This window comes from Muscardinus avellanarius, assembly GCF_963383645.1.
Source record: "Muscardinus avellanarius genome assembly, chromosome: 3".
NCBI lineage: Eukaryota > Metazoa > Chordata > Mammalia > Rodentia > Gliridae > Muscardinus > Muscardinus avellanarius.
In genome coordinates, this window is record NC_137788.1 from 8,621,363 (window position 1) to 8,638,187 (window position 16,825).

The following is a 16,825-nucleotide window of genomic DNA, read 5'->3' on the forward strand; positions in this document are numbered from 1 at the left end:
AGAAGTAGAGTGAATTTAATCATGATCAAAGGGGCTAAGCTAATTTTATACCAAATGATGACTAGGAGTGAGGTGAGCCCCTTTCTCCCTCACTGGTGAGGAGTCACACTCGGGAAGGGAGACAGGTTCCTGGGAGCTGTCACTTCATTGGCGAATTCCACAAACCCAGGGAGCTTGAGCCTGGCCTGAGAACCCAAGGCATGAAGAGACCCAGGGCAGCCAAGGCTGGCCTCTCCAGCTGCCCCGTGGCAGATGATGGTTGGGGGTTTTAATTTAAATGACTTGACCACATACTGGCAGTTTTCCAGCCTGGGCAGTTCATTAGGTTCTGACAGCAAGCCATCCACAAAGGCCAAATTTCCATTACAGAATAACACTTTATTTTCAGCCTTGGATAAGAGCTTTCCATCCCACTAAGTGTGACAACAATGATTTGGAAAGTTAGAAAAACAAAAATAAAGTACATCGAGTAATTGTTTTGGTTACTTCTAACCACCCAGATGCTGAAGTCATTTGGCTCCCCGCAGGCCGAAAGAGCATCTTGCTGTCTTGGGACAAGTTGAGGAGGCTAAAGCAACAGTGGACAGTATCCTGAACATAATCAGGCATGGGCCTCCCCTCCCCGGACTCATTCCATCTATCCCCTTCCAGCTGCCTGAGTCCCACTTGATAGAATGTCCCAAGATCCATCAGGTTGCCAATTTGGAAACTTTGCACCCATTACAGACTAAAAAAAAACCTGGGTGTGTTTAAGTCAAGAGGCAAGTGCTTGCTTTGTGAAATTCTTTCTGGTGCCCAGTAGACAATTTTCCATCAAAACATTTGCCGGGTATTTCATAATTACTAATAAAACATGTAGAAGAACTGTATGTGCTTGTTTCAAAGCCATAAATGACTGTATTCATGAGACGCTCCTCTGCCCATTCCGTTCCTGTCCAGTGGAATGTGCCCTGAGCTTCCGAGGCAGGAATGCAGCTTGGAGTCAAAGGTTTGTCACAGCCTACTGGAAAGCCTGGAAGCAAAACTCTGACTGGTCTGGAGAGAGAATTTGGAACTAGGTATGGGTCTGGCCTGGAGGAAATCACTTCTAATTGAGGGGCTGATTATGACAAGCTGGGAGACCAGTGTGGCTTTCTTTCTCTTTCTGTGGTGTTGGGATAGATTTCAGGGCCATACACAAGCCAGGCAAGAGCTCTACCCCTGAGCTACCACTGGCCAGGGAGCAGGAGGACCACTATCTTTTCCAAACGTAGACTGCTGATGCCCAGTCTGGAGTGAACGGCTCCCCATGCTACAGTGATCAGAAGGCCGTACCCAAACTCCAGCAGAGCCCTTGCAAAAGTTTCTCTCCGACGGGAAAGTGCAGTGGAAAAGTCTGAATAGTGGCACTAGGATGACAGTGACCTGTGGAACTGTCATGGCAGGAGCTGGTGAAGGGGAACACCGGGAAGGCTGCTAAAAGCATCTTTGGTCTGCCCCAGAAACGGTGCTCGCCCAGCCTGGAGAACGGCCTGGGCAGCAAGACCCCCAAGAGCTCGATCCGCACGGATTGGACGGCGCAGCCAAAGTGGAGAACCACTGCTTTGAGGTTTTGATTCCCGGCTGGCTAGAGAGGGGCTGGGGACTGGACGGCGGGCCATTCTCGCACGGTGGAAGCTTAGATGAACAGCCTTTGAGTGTTCTCAGTAGAGCAGGCAGGAAAGCCATGGAGTGAGAAGGGAGGGGCGGGGTGCAAGTGCCCACCAGGCCCTTGGCCGGGCAGTGGGTGAATCGCGGCTGTCTCCTGGGCTCACCTGCAATCTCTCCCACCAGATCTGGCGGATGATCTCACGTCGCTCGGGGACGAGTTTGTACTGGATAACCTCCTCCAGCTCGGAGAGCATGTGGCAAGAGACCATGGCCTGATGGAAGCAAATCACATTCCAACCTAACTACTGCATGAATGATCCAAAAGACAGGGTTGATCTGAGTAATTCACAGTTTCAGGGTCTAGCTGACCCAGGAAAGCGGGCATGTTCCCAGCAGCCTGTGAAGTCTTTAATGGTGCCCTCTCAAATACGCCTCACAGAGGGCGGCGTGTAGAATATTCAGCACTCACCCCGTACGCGCGACTGTAGCTCTCTCCTGCCATCGCAGTTAACTCAGCATCCAGCAGGTCCCGGGCCTTGTCGATGCACTAGGAGAGAAACAAAGAACCCTGCAACTGGGCTCTGGACTTGGGTACGAACAATCACTTCGGGACAATTATTTTCTGACTAGTGCAGAAGTCTCTTGTCTCACTTAAATTTCAGTGAAGAAGATAAAATCCACCAAAGAAGGAAAGAAACCTTTTCCGAGGTTTCCCGGGTTTCAGCCAGGTCTGAATGGCTTCAAAGACTCACACAATTTCACATCAAAGACTGAAGTGTGCGGCATCTGACAGCTACAAGTCTAAGGTAGCATTCACGAGCCTAGGCGGCGAGGGAAAGGAGACGCGCTCTGGGAACGAGAACCGCTGTGCTCTTGCGCCTCCGGAGGACCCCATGGGGAGCGGCCGTCCTTTACCTCTCCTCACTGGGCGTCTCCGCAAAATGGAATCTGGGCACATCTGGATGGGTCCAGGTGGTCGTGTCTGGTTTCCAGGCACCCCTGCATCCTCACAGGAGTGCCCGAGAGCCTCGCCACAGGATGGGCCTCTTGGGGCTCTGAACTAGGGGGCCCCGGTTTGCACACCTGTTGCAGATTCGACCTGGGGATGCCTCAGGACTGCAGTTTGCGTCTCCCTCGTGACATGAATTAAATCCTCTCATACAGAGCTCTTCCTTTTCTGAATCACGGTTCATCACTTCGTCCCCCTCCCTGAGAGGCTCAGGTCATTTACCCAGCACCTGGCCCATGACAGGCGGCCCGGGGTGCTGGACGCGATCCTTCGTTATCCATTCTGCAAGTCAGCAGTCTCTGCTTCCTTGGCAGGTGGTCAACGGCACCGCCCCGCCCCGCCAGAGGCCCTGTGACTCCTGTGGCAGTGGGGACTGCTGGTCCTCGCCTCCTCCCTGGTGAAACTCAAGACCCTCTCTCTACTACAGAGTGCTCATGCAAGGCGGTAAAAAGGTAAAGTGATGGCACAAGAAGCTAGCCCCAAAGGAATCGTGATGGAAACTTCCAGAACACAGGTTTCCTCCTCAGAACAGTAAGCCCCAGCTGATGTGCTGGCATCTTCTTAGTGAATCCTATGTATCAAAGCTATCCTAAGAGCTGAGCGCGGTGACACACACTTGTCATCCCAGCATTTGGGAGGCTGAGACAGGAGGATCATGGTTCTTGGTCAGCCTCAGCTACGTAGTGAGGCCCTTTGCAATCAGCGAGACCCTGTTTCAAAATAAAGAATAAAAAATAGGGCTGGGGGTATAGCTTGGAGGTAGAATGCCTCTGGGTTCTATCCCTGGTACTGAAAAAAAAAAAAAAAAAAAAAAGACTATCCTAAGGAGCTCACAAAGCCCAAAACACCAGAGCTGGCCAGGCATGGTGGTGCACACGTGCTATCCTGAGAGGCTGAGGCTGAGAGAGGAGGATGGCAGGTTTGAGGCCAGCCACTACAACTTAGCGAATCCCCTTAGCAACTTAGTGAGACTCTGTTTCAAAAAAAAAAAAAAAAAAAAAAAAAAAAAGCTAGGAGGTAGCGGAAAGGTTCGATCTGAACCTGGGTTCAATCCCCAGTACCAAAACAGTAACAACAAAAACCAAACCAGCAAAGCTGAAATACAACGGCCTACTCAGGTAGGTGCCAGTGCTTGGTGTCCCACAGACCACGTGTGGTGACAGCCTTCTGTTTGCTGGGAGGCGGGGCCGCGAAGGTGTTTACCTGCTGCGCCAGGGAGAAGAGGTCCTGATGTAAGGCCAGCACGGCCCTGTAGAAGGCCCCGTCGTGGGTGTCCCGCGGAATCATGCAGGTGTACTCTTCCATGCTGTCCCACTGACCTGGTCACACGCAAGGCACCGGGGTCAGCTGCCTGGGGTTAGGGAGCTTCTCCAATCAACCTGGCCATTTCTACGAACTCGAGCCAGATACAGCACAACCCTCCATGCCCTCCCTCTACGGTGAGGGCTGATTTAACAAACACAGCCACATCTGTCTTCAGCATGTAGGATTCCACTGCTGCCCAGGGGGCAGCAGGAAAGACGAGAGACGGCAGGCCGGTGCGAAGCCTGCACCTCATTAACCTGGAGAACTCTCGCAGGCTCTTTGGGTAAGATGGAATTGTTTTCTTCCCTACTAGAGTACAAGGGTACATTGGGAAATTACGATTATCACTAAACAATTGAAAAGGGCCATTATGTGGAGTGGGGGCAGGATTAGATAAAATAGTTTGCCCATCTTTCTCTAGCAGTGCCTGATCCCCAGGAGAGAGGAGGTAAATATTTAAAGAAGCTCCGTTATAACGAAGGTGGCCGGGGCACAGGCAGTGGTCTCCGCGTCACGGGAGACCGGGAAAGGCTGTGTCTGAGGAGAGGCACTGCTTCCCCTGGTGGGGTGAGCGTGCACCACAAGCCAAGACTGTGAAGACCAGCTGCAGAGCGCTGCCGGCCTCATTAGCTGCAGACTGCAGTGCTGCGGGGCGTGCAGGGCGCTCTCCCGAGGCCACCTCGGCTCATCCATTCTCGATGCCTCTGGGCAAATGTGAACAGCAGAGGATGGCTCCTCGGTAAGCAACTTGTTTTGAAGGATGCTTAGGACCCAGCCAGAGCCCATGACAGGGAGGGGGAATCAGCTCTGTGACTCAGGAGGGATGGAGCGGAGGTGGGTCGTGCTACCGCACTCCCAGCTCCCTTGGTGAAGCTTTCCATGGGCACAGTCTAGGTATCCTTTCCCCTCTTATCAAGAACATCTCTGGAAGCCGGGTGTGGCGGCACATGCCTGTAATCCCAGTACTTAGGAGGCGAGGTAGGAGGACAGCAGGTTCGAGGACAGCCTCAGCAATGTAGTGAGACTTGATAACTTAGTGAGACTCTGTTTCAAAACAAAAAATAAAAAGGACAGGGCTGTAGCTCAGAGACAGAGTTCCCTGGGTGCAATCCCCAGCACCACCAAAAATAAAAAATAAAAAAGGAAAAAGCGGCCAGGCGTGGTGGTGCACTCTCATAATCCCAGGACGTGGGAGGCTGAGACAAGAGGATCACGGGTTTGCGGCCAGCCTCAGCACTTGATTTATAGTGCTTTGGGAGAAATAGTGAGCTGGGCAAGTGTCAGGCGGCAGGAAGAAAAGAGAAAACGAAATGGTCAAAATGTGTGTTAATTCTTGGAGAAGGTGAAGAAGGGCAGAGGGTGTGAGTTATAGTACCCACTTATACACAAGTTGGGAAAGTCCTATAATCAATGTTAAGAAATAGATGGACAGCTGCGCTCTCCCATCGCTCCTGCTTAGGATAAAGACACCATGGGTGGGCTCCGATGACCACTCCGGATCATCAACTGGACTCAGCGTGTAATGCAGATATGTGGAAAAAAGCTACTGACCAGGAGCCACAGTCCCGGTCTGGGAATACTTACCTCTAGATTTCATTTATAAGAAAAACAAGCCAGTATTTTATTGAAGACAAACAAAAACCAAATTCCACTGTGGTACAATAAATCCATATTTGGTCTTTGCTCCTACTTCCCAGCAGAGAGCTCCTAAAGCCCTGGGATTTCCTGAGTGGCGGGGATGCTACCGAACAGAGACCAGAAGGATTAGTGACTGCCCCCGCAGGCTGGGAGGGCGCTGCGCCCCGCTCAAGGGGAGCGGCTCCTGGTCCCGGGCAACCCTGTGAACCCGTGCGCCTGGCTCTTACTCTGTATTCTCCATAACAAACCAAAACACATGTAAAGTGGTTCCCTGAGCTCTGAGAGGCACCTAGCACGTTGTGGAACCCAAGGAGGAGGTTGTGGGAACCCTGGTTTTCAGCAGGTGAGTCAGAAACAAGAGTCACAACCTGGCACTCGTGACTGGCACCTGAGTAGGGGGCAGTCTTTGGACTGAGTCTATAACCTGTGGGATCTGATGCCATTTCAAGGGAGGCAGTATCAGAATTGAACTGGATTGCAGGACACCCGGCTGGCATCTGCTGGGGAACAACTGCCTGGTGTCTGGGGAAGCTCCTCACACACATGCGCACAAAGCTCGGTTTTCTTACCCACCACATCTCAGTCTGTCTGTCTGTCTGTCTGTCTGTCTGTATTTATTTATTTCTGTGGTATTGGGGGTGGAACCCAGAGGCTTTCTACCTCCAGGTTATCCTCCCAGACCTATTTTATACTTCATTTGGAAACAGGGTCTCACTAAGTTGCTGAGAGCCTCACTCAGTAGCTGAGGCTGGCTTCGAACCCATGTGATCCTCCTGTCTCTGCCTCCCAAGCGCGGGCATCACAAGTGTGCGCCACCACGCCCGGCTCACATCTCAGTCTTGATGTTTGTCCAGTTTACTTCGGCCTTCCAAGAGGCTCCATTTTTACCCACGTCTAATAGTCAAAGCATCAGGTGGAAGGACAGATGGCGTTTGCGGCAGTAGGTGCAGACAAGCTGCTTCATGGCTATGGACTGACATCCCGCTGCCGTGCCACGGCCCCTCTCCTGGGGAGTCCAGCATCGCCCTCCCTCCCTGCCTGGCGCCCATGAGGAAGCCTCACCTAAGCCCCAGGCAGCTGCAGCGGCCATCCGGGCCATCTTGGCTTGAGTCTCGTCATTGACCAGGGTCCACTTCTCACAGCACTGCTGGTGGAGCTGCCCCCTGCAGGGAGGAGTCACAGTCAGGCCACCTGCAGGGCCTCCAAATCCCTCAGCAGAGCTGAGGCCGCAGGCAAAAAGGAGTGGCAAGGTCCTGTCCCGAGCTGGGGACCTGTAGACAGGAAGCACATCCTACTGGGCAGGCCACGGGAAAGTGAGGGCGGACCGTGGTTTCTATGGCCTGGCGCGGATGGCTCGAGGAGCCTTGTCAAGGGTCGGGACCGTGTCCAGCTCTGTGTGATGTGCAGTGTCCTAAACATCTGGCCCTTCATAAATATTAAACAACGTCTCCCCTTTGCAGTGAACTCTAGGCGCTTCCCCTTTGGCAGATCTACAGAGAAAACAACCGGAAGAGACACCGCTGGACACTCACTTCCGGCTCAAAGATATAGGAAGAACTGGCTCGTAAAGGCCCTGTACAAATGTTCCAGTCTGAGATGAATCCCAGATGAACAAGTCTGCGTGAAGACCTGCTCTAGGATGTTCCCCTCCACCAGGAATTTAGATGCCGTCTATTTTTAGAATTTTGCAAATCACCACAAATGTGGGTAAGGACTTGGAGATACTGAGACATAAATGGTGCTGAAGAGACCACAGTACCCAAAAGAGTAGAAACCCTGTCAGGAATAGGGAATTACTAGCTGGGCACAGTGGCAGAGGCCTGTAATCCCAGAACTTGGAAGCTGAGACAGGAGGATTACAGGTTTGAAGACAGACCCTCAGAAACTTAATGAGACCATGTTTCAAAAGAAAAATAAAGCCGGGCGTGGTGGCACAGGCTTGTAATCCCGGCATTTGGGAGGCTGAGACAGGAAGATTGCAGTTCATGGACAGTCTCAGCTACTTAGTGAGTCCCTTTGCAACTCAGTGAGACCCTGTTTCAAAATAAAGAATAAAAGCCGGGCATGGTGGCACACACTTTTAATCCCAGTGCTTGGGAGGCTAAGACAGGGGGATCGTGAAGATTGGAAGCCAGCCTCAGCTACTTAGTGAGGTTCTCATCAACTTAGTGAGACCCTGTTTCCAAATAAAATAGAAAATTGATCTGAGAGTATAGCCCGGAGGTAGAAGGCCTGTGGGTTCCACCCCCGGTACCACCAAAAAAAAGAAAAAAAAGAAAAAGGGTGGTTGGGGTGTAGCTTGGAGGTAGAATTCCCCTGGGTTCAATCCCCCATAACAAGGGAAAAAAATTAAGAGAATTGTTGCCTTCCTTCGGGGTGTAGCTTAGTGGTAGAGTGACTGCCTGGCGGGTGCAAGGCCCTGGGTTTCATCCTTAGCTTGAGAGAGAGGCAGCGGCGGCGGGGGTGGGGGCAGAACTGTCGTCCTCCCAAGTTCTACTTATGAAGGAAATAAAGCGCAAGTTGCCACTGTGCTGTGCGAAGGCAAGCCCCTGGTTTCACTGAGCTTCAAGATGCAGCTTTGAGACTCCCTTGTTTTCCCTGCTTTTTGAAAGACACGTGATAGGGAATTTAAACCGCCACTGAAAGTCAAATCAAAAGAAAGGACACAAGCTCCGAGGGATGGGGCTGAGCTCAGAGCAGCCCCCCGGGACCACCCAGCAGTCACGGGGCGGACGCTCATCTCTATCTCTTGGCAAGTGCTCGAGAGAGCCAGAGACAAAAGCATCTGGTTCAATAGCGAGCAGAGGGCGACGGGAGGGAGGCGGCGGCCACTGCGCCCTTAACGCTCACTGAAGGAAGCTCGGGAAGGGGGCAGGAGGAACTGCCCTGTTGGCTTCATGCTGCCCACGTAGAAACCTTCCCTCCAAGGTCCTGCCAGGGGTTAGCCAGAGAAGTGAGTCTCAGACTCCCACTGCACCAGAATCCTGAGGGCTCCTTAAGGTGGATGGCCTGCACCCCAAGTTCTTTCCTTCTTTTGGCACTAGGGAATGAACCCAGGGGCTCTCTACCTCCAAGCTACTTTCTAGCCTTTTTTAAAATTTTGAAACAGTGTCTCACTGAGAGACTCGGGGTCTCCCCAGGAGACACAGAGCCTCACCAAGGTGGCGAGGCTAGGCTTGAACCTGTAATCTTCCTGTCTTAGCTTCCCAAGTACTGGGGTCAAAGGTGTGTGCTAGCACACCCAGCCGCGTCCCAAGTGTCTGATAAACTAGGTCTGGGGTGGTTTGAGAATACATTTGCCTTCCTCTCTTCTTTTCCTTCCCTTCTCTCTCTCTCTCTCTCCCTTCAGTATTAGGGACTGAACCCCTCTACAACTGGCTACACTCCTTTTTTACCGTAGTACTAGGGGTTGAGCCACTCAACAGGTAAGCTAAACTAAAGCTCTTTGAATTTTTGAGACAAGGTCTCAGCCGGGCGTGGTGGCGCACGCTCGTAATTCTAGTACTTGGGAGGCTGAGACAGGAGGATTGTAGGATTGAGGACAGCCTCAGCTACTTAGTGAGGTCCTCCACAACTTAGTGAGACTCTGTTTCAAAATAAAGAATAAAAAATAGGGCTGGAGGTATAGCTTGGAGGTAAAATGCCCCTGAGTTCAATCCACGGTACCACAAAACAAAAACAAAACAATAACAACAAAAAACCAGAATGGACTGAATAAACCATATCAAAAACCGGCATATGGTGCCAGCCGTGGCGGTGCACGCTTGTCATCCCCGCGCTTGGGAGGCGGAGACAGGAGGATCACGCAGGTTCGAAACCAGCCGCGCTGGCGTAAGAGACCCTGTATCCAAAAATAAAAAAATAGGTCTGGGAGTGTAGCCTGAAGGTAGAAGGGCTTCCAGGAACCCCAGTACCACCAACCCTCCCCAAAAAAACCCCCCAAAAAACAAACAACAACAACAAAAAACCTGCATATGATCAGGAAAAGAATTCTGCTTCTTTTATCTCTTTCAACTCCTTTAAGTCTCTCGGTCTCAAATCCCTTGGTCAGCATCATAGCCATTTACACTTTATAGGTAATTAGAAAACTGGCAAGAACCCGGGAGATCAGAGGTACAAGGACTGAGAGCTGCAGGGCCGGGAGACCCGCACCCCTCTACTTCGGAGACCTCGGGCAAGCGGCCTCAAATCCGCGAGCCTCAGTTTAGGCAACTGTAACGCAAGGGGACGGAACAAAATTGCCTCTCAAGCCTTTTCCAGTGTGTCTAAGATGTTGCCTCTGACCCTAGCCAGGGAAAGTGGTCGTTTTTACTTTGAAAAAGTGGAGTGGAGGGGAGGGCTAAGAAAGGGTTCAAGGAGGAAGAAATACTGGGAAGGGGGTCCCAAAATCAGGAAGGTGAACATAAGGGGAGGAGGTCAACAAAGGGAGCTGAAGGAGGAGTGGAGCGTGTGGAGAGGAGTAACGTGGCCAGAGCTCAGCTGTGAGGAGCCATGCTCGCCTCCTGTCGGCCTTGAAAAATAGTTGTAGAGCCACGCGTGGTGGCGCACACTTGTAATCCCAGTACTTGGGAGGCTGTGACGGGAGGATCACAGGTTTGAGGACAGCCTCAGCAAGTAGTGAGACCTTGTTTCAAAATAAAAATAAAATAGAGCTCAGGGTATAGCTCAGAAAAAGAACGCACCTGGGTTCAATTTCAATTCCCAGTAACACACACACACACACACACAAAAAAAAAAAAAAAACCCACCAAAATAAAAAACAAAAACAAAACAAAACTTAGCTTTAGTTGTATCAACTAATGAAGTACATTTTTTTGAGGGAAAGATAAAATGTTAATTTATTTAAATAAACTTTTGAATATTCCTAATAATGGTTAAATTCGTTAAGCTGAGTTCCGGTATTGAAAAATAATATGTATCGCCGGGCGTGGTGGCGCACGCTTGTGATCCCCGCGCTTGGGAGGTGGAGACGAGAGGATCGCTCAGGTTCGAAGCCAGTCGCGCTGGCTTAAGAAGCCCTGTTTCCAAATTTTAAAAAAGTATAAAATAGATCTGGGAGTGTAGCCCGGAGGTAGAAGGGCTTCCAGGAACCCCAGTACCACCAAAAACAACAACAACAACAACAACAACAACAATAATAATAATAATAATAATAATAATATGTATCTGTCTCTACCTACTCCCCACTCATCTTTTGTGTGTGCACGATACGACAGAATGGACTGCCAGGCGCAGAGGAAGGGCTCCTGGGAAGGCGGTCGGGCGAGCGCCTCCGAGCCGCGGCCGCTGGACTCACCACTCCCCCAGCGCCTCCAGGCAGCGCATGCGGCCCAGCATCAGCTCTGGCTCGTCCTTGTGGGTGTCCATCTTCTTGTCGTAGGCCACCAGCGCGTCCTCCCACTCGTGCAGCTTCTCGTACCACGTGGCCTGGATCTCCTGCCAGGGAGGAGCGGGGCTGCTGTGAGGGGGAGAACCAGGCCACGCTTCGAGCTCCACACACTCTTCCCTGAGGAGCGGTGGCAAACATGACACTTCACCAATCAGAGTATGCCAGGCGTGGGCTAGAGCGCTCGGACTGCTTGGTGGAGGGGGAAGCGCTGGTTCCTTGGCACACTGATGGAATGACCCTGGATCTTGGGTTAATCTGAGAGCACCTGTCGGCCACGGTCCACCCCATCACCAGCATGTGGGGATGTGGGGGAGGGAAATCATCTGGGGCCGGTGGGGGCCCCCAGAGCACCCGCAAAGTGGCCAGGCCCATCCACTGGACCGCTGGTGCTGGGCCAGGTGGCCAGGGTGGCAGCTGCTGTCCTGATGAGGCCAGAAAGACCCGGCCACGTGTGTACATTTGCTGGAAGGTAACAACTCCCTCCTAAGAGTTCTTGATTCCTGCATTCTTAACACATTTTTAACTTTCAGGAAGTAATTTAAAATACGATAGAACACCACCACTTAAAATATTTTGAATACCCTTTTCCTCCCCCTCTACCATCTTTCAATCACTGTTCCTCCTGGGAAGCGCCTGGAAGCTTTACCTGGGTCAGTGGCCAAAGGATTCCACTACCCTGGCAGACAGCGCGCCACGCTGCCGGTGAGTGTGGTCCACGTGAGCGCGAGGCGCTGCGCTCCTGACCTTGCAGGCCCGGACTCTACCCGGCAGACTGTTTTATGCATTTCCTGTCTGCCTTCCGTCTGGCCTCCACCTGTTGGTCTTCTGGACTTCTTCATCAGTTTGGCAAGTGCCTATTTCGCCACTAGCCAGGGTAGTGGCTCTCAAGGGAGTTTTTTTTTTTTTTTTTTTTTGGCAGGTCTGGGGATGGAACCCAGGGGCATTTGACCTCCGAGCTACACCCCCTGCCCAATTTTTTTATTCTTTATTTTGAAACAGGGTCTCACTGAGTTGCAGAGGGCCTCACTAAGTAGCTGAGGCTATCCGCAAACCGCGATCCTCCGGTCTCAGCCTCCCGAATGCTGGGATGACAAGCGTGCGCCACCACGCCCGGCTATAGAAGTTCTTTTAGCAATATGATCTGTGGTGGAATTTGTATGACATAGGCAGGGCCCACATTCACTTTCTCCCATGACCCTCTCCTCCTTTCTAAATGAGACTGATGTTCGTAGGGCACGTACACTAACGGCCACGCTGCTGACTGCTTTAAGGAGCCTCTTCTTCCTGAACCTCAGTCAGAAGGTCCTTTGAGCTATCCATGGCTGACTTGTACCCCCTCCCCGGCTTCGTTTCAGAGCACCAAAACCCTCTGTGGCCCCTGCACTGGCACAGCGGCCTTCTCCCAGTGTGAGAGGTGTTGGCCAAAATGGGTGCATCTGGCCCCATGCCCATTTTAGATACACTTTCTAAACCTCGTTTCCCAAGCTGGTCTAGAATAATGCCTCTGTTATGTCTATATATGACAGAGGAAACTGAGAAGGGAAAAGTGACTTATGAAGACAGCGTAAAATGAAAAGCTCTTAGCTGGTCAATTTCCCAGGCTGGGTTTCACAAGGAGCCGGTGAGTAATGTGCGTGCACGCGGTGAACCTGCAGGGAGCAGAGCGAGCAGCAGACGCGCAGGTCAAGCCGGGGGCAGGGTGCTTTGAGTTGCAATGGATTGCACAAACTATAAGGTTTAGGCAATGAATCACACAAAATTCTAATGAGATTGCCGTTACATAAATTGTGCTGAGAAAGCACAGGCTCTGCCAAGGAAAAGCAAACCATTGTCAGGCTTAATATGATTCAGCTACCTAAATATAACAGAAAATCTGCCATGGGTTAGCAGCAATCCTGGAGCTAATGGCCACCTTTGGAACCTGAAGACGGAGGGGCTTTCACTTAAGGTTGGTGTTCCCAGCACTGGGTATAAAGCATCTCTTGGCAGATCACCTGGACGCCAGACATGCGTGGAGCCCTGGTCTCAGGCAGCACTTGGTGGGGTCCCAGCTCTAAGGACAGCACAGCCCGGTCTAGTGGAGCACGAATAAGACACGGTGCTTTCTATTTCCTCATCCAGAGAGATGCTGCCTTAGTCTAGTTACAGATCATATGTACTAAAGATGGCAAAGGGTTCCCTTAAAAGTTTCAATCCGGGGCTGGGTATGGTGGCGCACGCTTGTAATCCCAGAGTTTGGGAGGCTGAGGCAGGAGAATCACAGAGGTTCGAAGCCAGCCTCAGCTACTTAGTGAGGCTCTCGGCAGCTTAGTGAGACCTGTTTCCAAATAAAGTACAAAAAACCCCTGGGAGCCGGGCGTGGTGGCGCACACCCATAATCCCAGCATTTGGGAGGCTGACAGAGGAGAATCGCGGTTCGAGGACAGTCTCAGCTACTTAGTGAGGCCCTCTGGAACTCAGTGAGACCCTGTTTCAAAATAAAGAATAAAAAACAGGGCAGGAAGTACAGCTTGGAGGTTGAATGCCCCTGGGTTCCATCCCCAGACCCACTAAAAAAAAAAAAAAAAGAAAAGAAAAGAAAAAAAAGCCCCTGGGTTCTACCCCCAGTACCACACACACACACACACACACACACACACACACACAAAGTTTCAATCGGAGTTACTAACCCTTGTATGAGGCAAAATGCTAGATAATCAAATAAAAACCTGTGAAGTCATAATTTTCTTCACTCTAACCCTATCTCTCAATTAAGGCAAACCAACATAAGTGAACCTACGGGGCTAATAAAAGGCTCCTCATCAAATATATGGACCCAGAGATTCTTGGCCTTCCAGGAACGCAGTGCAAAGGTGATCAAGCTGATGCCTTATATATTTGGGGGTTATCAAAAGTACCCTCTCAAGACCCCAAACAGTAATGGGAACATTTTAATACTGGCAGGGCAAAGATGACAGCAGCTATGTAAGCAAAAGAGAAACAGAAAATCCCTCAATAAAAGACGTAAATTATAGTACGTATTTTTCTAGAGAACTGGCCATGGCTTTTTCTGCAGTGTTACTGGGCAGCAACTGTGGGCCAGACATGGTAACTATCACTGAGGACACAGTAATAACTTGGATCATCTTAAATGCCAGGCCCTGAGGCCAGACTCTAACCTCTAGTCATGGTTGCCATTTCTTTGCCCTATCAGGCAGACAGGTTTCTAATCTGCTGGGACCGCAGTCTCCTCATCTGTAAAATGGAATGTGGCCGGGCGTGGTGGTGCACGTGTGTAATCCCAGTACCTGGGAGGCTGAGACTGGAGGATCCAGGTTCGCAGCTAGCCTCAGCTACTTAGTGAGGCCCTTTGCAACTCAGTGAGACCCTGTTTCAAAATAAAGAATAAAAAATAGGGCTGGGGATGTAGCTCGGAGGTAGAATGTCTCCAGGTTCCATCCCTAGGACCGCAAAAAAAAGGGAAGAGCAGCTACTGCGTCGTGTCACCGTGAGGACTGAATTAGAGGGAGCCGTAAAGCGCTTAGCCAAGGGCTACGGTACGCGCTAAGGCTTTGCTACGTATCAGCAATCCTTGTTTATTAGATTCTGTCCTTGTGATTTATGTTCAGTTTGAATTTTGTCCCTACAGCTACTGTCTTTAAGAGACAGGTAAGTCGGTGTTGTGACCGTTACAAATTGGGGACGACAGAAACGGAAAGCAACTTTCTCAAGGTCCTGGCCGAGCACCTCGGTCAGCAGGTCTCCGCCTCCTGCTGTTCTGAAAGGAGCAAGGCACTTACCAACTCCCCGAAGTGCTTCATGGCGTACTCCAGCACACCAGCGGCGGCCTCGGGCTGCTGGAGCTTATTATTAATGCTGAGGAGACAAAAGGAGGAGGTGGTCACACTCAGGGAGGCGGAGGCGCGGGACCGCTCGGGGAGATGGCTCACTGCACGTGGGGAGAAGGTCTACAGACGCAGGGGCCATCAGTTATCTATCTGAAGACTTCCTATGAGAAAAGGGTTTTGATCTCTCCTCTCTAATTTTGAGAGACAACAGAGTGAACGCTAATATTTGGCGCTCTGGGCTCTTCTTACCAACACGGACTGGCTTCCTCTTAGATGCCGCCTTGTGGAACATCTCCTTTTTCTTTCAGTGGGGTGTGTGCTAGGGATAGGACCCCGGGTCTCACTCGTGCGAGGCATGCATTCACTAAGCCAAACCCCTAGTTCTGTGTGTCCCTCCCTCTCTCCCTCCCTCCCTTCCTTTGTGGTACTAGGGATCGAACCCAGGGACACTGTACCTCCAAGTTATACCTATTTTACACCGAGTTACAGCCCTATTTTTATTTTGAAAGAACATCTCACAACTTGCTAAGGCTGTCCTCGAACCTGCAATACTCCTGTTCTCAGCTTCCCAAGTACCAGGATTACAGGCATGTGCCACCATACCCGGCTGTGTGTCCATTTTCTAAAAACTAGAAACCCTGGATCCAAAACGAACGGTCCCCCTCAGATTTCATGTGGTTGGACATGAAGTCTGAACGTTTTCCCCCCTGTGGTACTGAGGGGATTAAACCCAGGGGCATTCTACCTCTGACCCTCAGTCATTTTTATTTTTAATTTTTTGTGGTACTGGGGATTGAACCCAGAGGCATTTTCCCTTCAAGCTATATCCCTAGCCCAATTTTATTTCTTATTTGGAAACAGGGTCTTACTAGGTTGATTCAAGCCTCACTACTTGCTAAGGCTGTCTTTGAACCTGTGATCCTCCTATCTCAGCCTCCCAAGAACAAGGATTACAGGTTTGTGTCACCATGCCCGGCTACTTTTATTTTGAAATAGGGTCTTGCTAAGTTACTGTGCACTGGCTTCCAACCCATGATCCTCAGGTCTCAGCCTCCCAAGCACTGGGATTAAGGGCATGCAAACGACCCCTGGCAGCACTGGAGCTTTTAGTGCTTAGCTCTCAGCAATCAGTAGCAGGAAAACCCAAGACGAATCAAAGTCACAGGGAGGCGGGGCATCAGCGGCAGTGGCCCCGGATGTGGCTGGGCCCCTCCTGACTGCTCCCTCGGTGAAGCCCGTTGCCTTCACATGGCCTCTGGGGCAGAGGTGCTCGTCAGGACACCCTCTGTCATCTGTAGCTAGGAGGGTCCCTGGAGCTGGAGGACTGAAGCCACCCAGGGAAACTGGGCAGTGCACTGGGAGGCCAAACCGGAACTGGTTTTTTTTTTTTTGGGGGGGGGACCCAGGGGCTTTCTACCTCTGGGCTATACTCTGGACTTATTTTATTTTTTATTTTTATTTTTTTGGTGGTACTGGGGGTGGAACCCAGAGGCTTTCTACCTCCGGGCTATACTCCCAGACCTATTTTCTATTTTATTTGGAAACAGGGTCTCACTAAGTTGCTGAGAGCCTCACTAAGCAGCTGAGGCTGGCTTCGAACCTGTGCGATCCTCCTGTCTCAGCCTCCCAAGCGTGGGGATTACAAGCGTGCGCCACCACGCCCGGCTTCTGGACTTATTTTATATTTTATTTGGGAACAGGGTCCCACTGAGTTGCTGAGAGCCTCCCTAAGTAGCTGAGGCTGGCTTTTGAACCTGTGCGATCCTCCTGTCTCAGCCTCCCAAGCGCAGGGATTATAAGCGTGCGCCACCACAGCCAGCCCGGAGCTGGTTTTTTAGAGAGGCTACCAGGAGGCCTGGAAGCAGAACTGCTTAGGCCCTTTGTTCTCAGAGGAACTTACACAGCTAAACCCAGCACTGAGCACAAGCTGAGCTACGGAAGGAGGGGAAGTGGGGAGAGCGAAGGGGAGGCTCGTGAGCAGCTAGGAAAGCCACGGTTGTACCTGCTTACCGGCAGGGGAGCGCCGAA

The 16,825-nt window shown here is 51.2% G+C and overlaps 1 protein-coding gene across 1 annotated transcript in view; it reads right to left on the minus strand.

The window, feature by feature from the left end:
• MTOR (mechanistic target of rapamycin kinase) overlaps positions 1 to 16,825 on the minus strand; it is a gene marked incomplete at both ends in the record, with an annotated part of 135,011 nt that overhangs the window by 35,365 nt on the left and 82,821 nt on the right. The window contains 6 exons of the mRNA XM_080691283.1: positions 1,794 to 1,901; positions 2,099 to 2,176; positions 3,842 to 3,957; positions 6,644 to 6,744; positions 10,878 to 11,017; positions 14,750 to 14,825. Coding sequence (XP_080547409.1) covers positions 1,794 to 1,901; positions 2,099 to 2,176; positions 3,842 to 3,957; positions 6,644 to 6,744; positions 10,878 to 11,017; positions 14,750 to 14,825 — 619 coding nt within the window. The remainder of the gene's footprint in view (positions 1 to 1,793; positions 1,902 to 2,098; positions 2,177 to 3,841; positions 3,958 to 6,643; positions 6,745 to 10,877; positions 11,018 to 14,749; positions 14,826 to 16,825) is intronic.